Source organism: Sphaerodactylus townsendi, linkage group LG17 (assembly GCF_021028975.2).
Source record: "Sphaerodactylus townsendi isolate TG3544 linkage group LG17, MPM_Stown_v2.3, whole genome shotgun sequence".
NCBI lineage: Eukaryota > Metazoa > Chordata > Lepidosauria > Squamata > Sphaerodactylidae > Sphaerodactylus > Sphaerodactylus townsendi.
In genome coordinates, this window is record NC_059441.1 from 10,019,708 (window position 1) to 10,025,791 (window position 6,084).

The window sequence follows — 6,084 nt, forward strand, 5'->3', positions numbered from 1 at the left end:
CGGCAGCGGCGGCCTTTAACGCATCAGGCGGGGACAATCCTACAGAAATTCAGGAGGACTGTCTCGGAGGGTGGCTAGAGGATCCAAGTTTCCTGTCTCCAAAGAGTTTCCCCAGCGATACCTTTAGTTTCCATGAACCAGGAGGAAACCTGTTGAATGCAGACAGCTCCACCCCCTTCTCCCCTGGGGAAAGAAGAAGGATTACACAGGCATCCAAAGGAGGTCAGAGTACACACCCCGTCAGTCGTATACACCTGTGCCACAGAACACACCTACAGAACAGGTGGGGAGCAGCCCCGCCCAAGAAACCCTTTGCAGCTGATTCAAGAGGGAGTTGCTGAGAAAGCCTGTCTTTAGGGGACAGCCAAACCTGCCCCGGTTCAGACTCCAGGAATTCCTGATGCAAAATGCAAGAGGAAGGACGGATCCTTCAGGGCACCAAAACATCCCACACAAAGCAACACACACACACACACACACACTCTGATCACCTGCCTGAAAACTATTTCCATTTGTGGAGGGGGTCACGCAACTGACCTGGAAGGCAGAGAGATTTCCCAAAAGCAAACATGGCTGTTGCAACTTTATGGGGGGGGGGGGGGGGTTCAAAACAAACATGCAGGCAAACATTAGGACCGTTTGAAAGAAACACACACACACAGCGGAGGGAACTCCCCCCCCCCAATAACCCCCCAACTCTTTCCAGGGGTGGAGAAGGAGGAGAGGAACATAAAGCAAGACCCCCCCCCACCAACCCACCCAGACCCCTCCCCAACCCTTTATAACTGGGAATGGAAGAAGCCCCTATGACCCCAGGGGGCTTATATCGGAGGAGCCATGCAGATGAGCTGGGAGAGGGGCGGGGGGATTATAAACCAAAGAAGGGAATTCAAACCCCCTCCCCTTTTTCAGTGGTCCTGCAGCCAACAGGTGGGAGGGGGGGGGGGAAGCAGCAGAGACAGAAAAGGGGGCACACCAACTAGGAAATGCAGGAGGGTCTCAACCCCCCCCCCTCTTTTAAAATAGTGGAAGAGACTAAACAATACAGGGGAGGAAGCAACCTCGCCCCCCCCCTCCAAACACACACCAAGGCCCGGCCCCCCCAACACAACACAACAACAGGAAGGCGCCACCACTCCCCCCCTCCCCTTTGGAGCTTCACCCAACGCAACGTGGGGGGGATCCCGGGGCTGGGAGGCGCGACCCGAGAGGGGACTTGGCGGAGGGGGCGGCCCTCTGCGGGGGGCGGGGGGAGCGCGGCCCTCTTGCTGCCCCCCACCAATTGCCCGGGGGGGGGGCGACAGAAGAGGCGGCGGCGGCGGCGGCGGCGACTGGGGCTTGCTTACCTTGCTGGAAGCAGCTGCAGCCCGGGCAGACATCTTGTTTCCTTCCCGTCCCCGGAGGAGGAGGAGGAGGAGGAGGAGGACCGAGGCAGGCTGGCTGGCTGGCTGGCTGGAGGCAGGGCGGGCGGGCAGCGGGGAGGGAAGGAGGGAGGCAGGGCTGGACTTTGGGGAGGGGGGGGGGCGAGGCAGGGCTGGACCCTCCCCGCCAAACTTCTCCTCCTCCTCCTCCTCCTCCTCCTCCTCCTGCTCTCACTGGGCTGCCCCCAGCATCCTCCTGCAAGAGTCAAGTTTGCACCGAGTCCGGCTTTGCAGGGGCGCCGAGGCTGGAGGCGGGGGGCACTTTTGCAAGGGCGGGGGTCTTGCAAAGGGGCGGGGGTCTTGCAAAAGGGGCGGGGGTCTTGCAAAAGGGGCGGGGGGGGCTGCCCCTCCAGCCCAGCCGCTGCCCGGACAATGGCCCCGCGGCTCCTCCTGGTCCTCGCGGCGGCGGCGGCGGCGGCGGCGGCTACACGCCTGCCTTGTCGCCCAGCAGCACCCCCTTGCCAATGTCCGCCTGCCCGGCAGCGCCCATCGCGCCCCTTCCCGGAGGGGGGTCGCCGCCGCCCTCCCCTCTCCGCGACCCCCGCGGCGCTCCCCCGGGCCGCGCGGGCGCGCGCAAAGTGGCGGGGGGCGCGGGCGCGCTTTGGCACCGGGGCGCACGGGCGGCGGGGAGGCGCGGCCGCGCGGGGGCTCCGGAGGGCGCCGGCTCGGTCCACCCCCGCGCTGGCCGCCGCGTTGGTTCGGGCCGCGGACCCGAGAGTCCCCCCCCCCCTTCCCCGGCCGGCGCCAGCCTATCAGAGGCGCCGCGTGCGGCTGCCAGCGGGGCGGGCGATGCGAAGGCGACGCGCGCGGCTGCCGCTTCCGCCCTTGCAGAATGCAACAGCCAGAGGTTTGCAAGCGCCCCGCGGTCCAGCATCCACCCGGCTCTGGCGCACTGGGTGCAGGGTGCATTGCTTGCATGGGGACGCAGGGTGTGTTCCTTGCATGGGTGCTGCTGCTGGGATTGCAAATGCCTTAACAGACCAGGTGCTCGGGAGCAACAGCCGCAGAAGGCCATTGCTTTCACCTCCTGCCTGTGAGCTCCCAAAGGCACCTGGTGGGCCACTGCGAGTAGCGGAGAGCTGGACTAGATGGACTCTGGTCTGATCCAGCAGGCTCGTTCTTATGTTCTCATGACACAGCTGCAGCGATAGGGCAGGATGAAGAAGAGTTTGGATTTATACCCCACCTTTCTCTCCTGTAAGGAGACTCAAGGTGGCTTACAAGCTCCTTTCCCTTCCTCTCCCCACAACAGACACCTTAAAGTGAAGTAGGTGGGGCTGAGAGAGTCCTGAGAGAACTGTGACTGGCCCGAGGTCGCCCAGCAGGAATGTAGGAGGGTGGAAACACGTCTGGTTCACTAGATAAGCCCCTGCCACTTAGGTGGAGGAGTGGGGAATCGAACCCGGTTCTCCAGATTAGAGTCCACCTGCTCTTAACTACACTGGGATAAAAACAAAATAAATAAATGAGCTGTTCTGTTGCAGACCCTCAAGCTACCTTGAGCAGCCGTGGTGTAGGAGGTTAAGAGCTCATGTATCTAATCTGGAGGAACAGGGTTTGATTCCCAGCTCTGCCTCTTGAGTTGTGGAGGTTTATCTGGGGAATTCAGATTATTATTATTATTATTACTATTACTATTATTATTATTAATTATTATTAATTATTTTATTAAATTTCTATACTGCCCTTCCCCGAAGGGCTCAGGGCAGTGTCCATCATTCAAATAACAGTTAAAAACCATTTCACCCCAATCCCAGTTAAAACCATATACAAATTATAAAATTCAAAGTCCCGATGGCGATTAAAATTATTTCTCCTTCCCCCTTCCTGCCCCACCCCCCCTCACAGGAGGCCAGATTTTTCCACAGAAGTGAGATGTTATCCTGGCTGGCCAAATGCCTGGCGGAACAGGTCCGTTTTACAGGCCCTGTGGAAACTCTGTATGTCCCGCAGGGCCCTGATCTCACTTGGGAGCCTGTTCCACTTGTAGAGGCCAGCCGGATCACTTTGGGGCCAGGGATCACCAGGAGGCCCGCCTCCGAGGAGCGGAGGGGCCTAGCAGGGCAATATAGGGAGAGACGGTCCTGTAGGTATGCTGGTACTGATTAGCCTGTACACTCCCACACATGCCAGCTGGGTGACCTTGGGCTAGTCACAGCTTCTCGGAGCTCTCTCAGCCCCACCTACCTCACAGGGTGTTTGTTGTGAGGGGGGGAAGGGCAAGGAGATTGTCAGCCCCTTTGAGTCTCCTACAGGAGAGAAAGGGGGGATATAAATCCAAACTCTTCTTCTTCTTCTGCAAAGGGGAGTGCAAACCCCAGAGTCTTTCTATATCAGAATCTCACAAAGGGAGGCTTGATTCTTGAAAGCTCCTACCCAGAAAACCTTGCTGGTCTCTATGGTCAAGGGTGTAGCTTCCTAAAACAGCACCTGGGTCTTATCCTGGGCGCCACACAGCCCACAGGTGTGCTCCTGCCTCAAATTCCACAGAGTGTTTGGGACCAGGGTGCAGCTGCAAGGGAGGGCGCAGTTCTACACTGGGCCCCCAGGAAGTGGCACCCTGGAGTCCAGCCAACCCCTACACCCCCTAGCTACCCTGTTTCCCCGAATATAAGACATCCCTGAAAAATAAGACATAGTAGAGGTTTTGCTGAAGTGCGAAATATAAGGCATCCCCCGAAAGTAAGACGTAGCCAAGTTTTTGTTTGGAAGCATGCCCGACGAACAGAACACAGAAAAATAAGACATCCCCTGAAAATAAGACATAGCGCATCTTTGGGAGCAAAAATTAATATAAGACACTGTCTTATATTCGGGGGAACACGGTATGCCTCTGTGGTGCTATATTGGACTAAAATATAGATATTCTACTGCAGGCCAACAGGGGAAAAATAAAAACGCAAAACAGTTTCGCAGCAGCATACCGCCCAAGGGGTCATATGGAGCCACAAGTCCCCAGGCTGCGGTCATGGGGAGGGGGGGGCGGGGGGGCGGAAAAATCATCCCCAGATCCATACACTGACTTCAAGACCTGGTGCCAAAAAAATGTTTTTGGGGACATGGGGGGACGGCAGCCGCCCTATCAATTCAATAAGCCTTTATTGGCATATACACGATAGTATAAAAATACAGTTCCAGTAAAAAAGGGAATAGTAAAAAACTTCGCGTTTGTCTCCAAGCGACCGCACTTGGAGTACTGTGTCCAGTTCTGGTCGCCGCATCTCAAAAAGGATATTGAGGAGATAGAAAAAGTGCAGAGAAGGGCAACAAGGATGATTGAGGGACTGGAGCACCTTCCCTATGAGGAGACGCTGCAGCGTTTGGGACTCTTTAGTTTGGAGAGGAGGCGGCTGAGGGGGGATATGATTGAAGTCTACAAAATGATGCATGGGGTAGAAAATGTTGACAGAGAGAAATTTTTCTCTCTTTCTCACAATACTAGAACCAGGGGGCATTCATTGAAAATGCTGGGGGGAAGAATTAGAACTAATAAAAGGAAACACTTCTTCACGCAACGTGTGATTGGTGTTTGGAATATGCTGTCACAGGAGGTGGTGATGGCCACTAACCTGGATAGCTGTAAAAGGGGCTTGGACAGATTTATGGAGGAGAAGTCGATTTATGGCTACCAATCTTGATCCTCTTTGATCTGAGATTGAAAATGCCTTAACAGACCAGGTGATTGGGAGCAACAGCCGCAGAAGGCCATTGCGTTCACATCCTGCATGTGAGCTCCCAAAGGCACCTGGTGGGCCACTGCGAGTAGCAGAGAGCTGGACTAGATGGACTTTGGTCTGATCCAGCTGGCTTGTTCTTATGTTCTTATGTCATACATTCAGTTTACAAACTTCTGACAAAAACTTTGCCACTATAAGGCAACAATGAAAATCCTGACAATGTAAAAGCGTAACTACTTTATCCGATTCAGTATAACCAATCATAGGGTCTATCGCTTGGGATAGCAGGCTGGATCGGAGTTCTTGGTATAATACGCAGTTCTGGAGAAATGTGTGGGATGGAATCCAGCTGTCCTAGGCTACAGGGACAGAACCTCTTATCGCTTGGAAGACCTTTAAGTCTTCCTCTATGTAGCGGAGATGGCATGATGTTCAATCTAGCCAGCATATAGGCTCTCCTGTGTATGGGATTTGTGAGCGCTGTAATATGGTAGGCTGGGTATCCCTGCGTGAAAGGAAGGGGGGCAGCCGCCCATGGGGGGGAAATTCAGATTTTGCACTGGGCTGCATTTTCCCTAGATACGCCTCTGCAGTTTCAGAGGGGTGCCAAGCTGGTCTGTAGTGGAACACCATACGAGACCGACAAGATTATGAGCTCTGAAAACAAGAATGCAGACCCCGAAGTCTTTATGCTCCAGTATCTGACTGTGGAAGTTTGGACTCTCGAACGTTCACACCCTGCAACTCTCTGAGGTGCTCCCGGATTCCGGCGCAGCTGATCTACTGCAGACGCCTGCCCTCGGAAACTGTTTTGCTTCTTTAAAAATTTCCCTTGCATCCGACTAGCGAACACTTGTGCTATTGTGCAAACGCTAAGCAGGTTTGGTTCTCCCCGGAGCTTCCGAGAGCAAGACTCGGCGGATCGATGCTGAAATAAGTCCCATGTCATTCGGCCAAGGAGAGCCTCCTTTGCGTCGCAGCCTCCG

At 55.3% G+C, this 6,084-nt stretch overlaps 1 protein-coding gene across 1 annotated transcript in view; it reads right to left on the reverse strand.

The window, feature by feature from the left end:
- Nucleotides 1-1,910, reverse strand: part of TJP1 (tight junction protein 1) — a 120,176-nt gene extending 118,266 nt beyond the window's left edge. The window contains exon 1 of the mRNA XM_048519715.1: nucleotides 1,347-1,910. Within this exon, the coding sequence (XP_048375672.1) occupies nucleotides 1,347-1,379 (33 nt within the window). The 5' untranslated portion in view covers nucleotides 1,380-1,910. The remainder of the gene's footprint in view (nucleotides 1-1,346) is intronic.
- Between the last annotated feature and the right edge of the window lie 4,174 nt (nucleotides 1,911-6,084).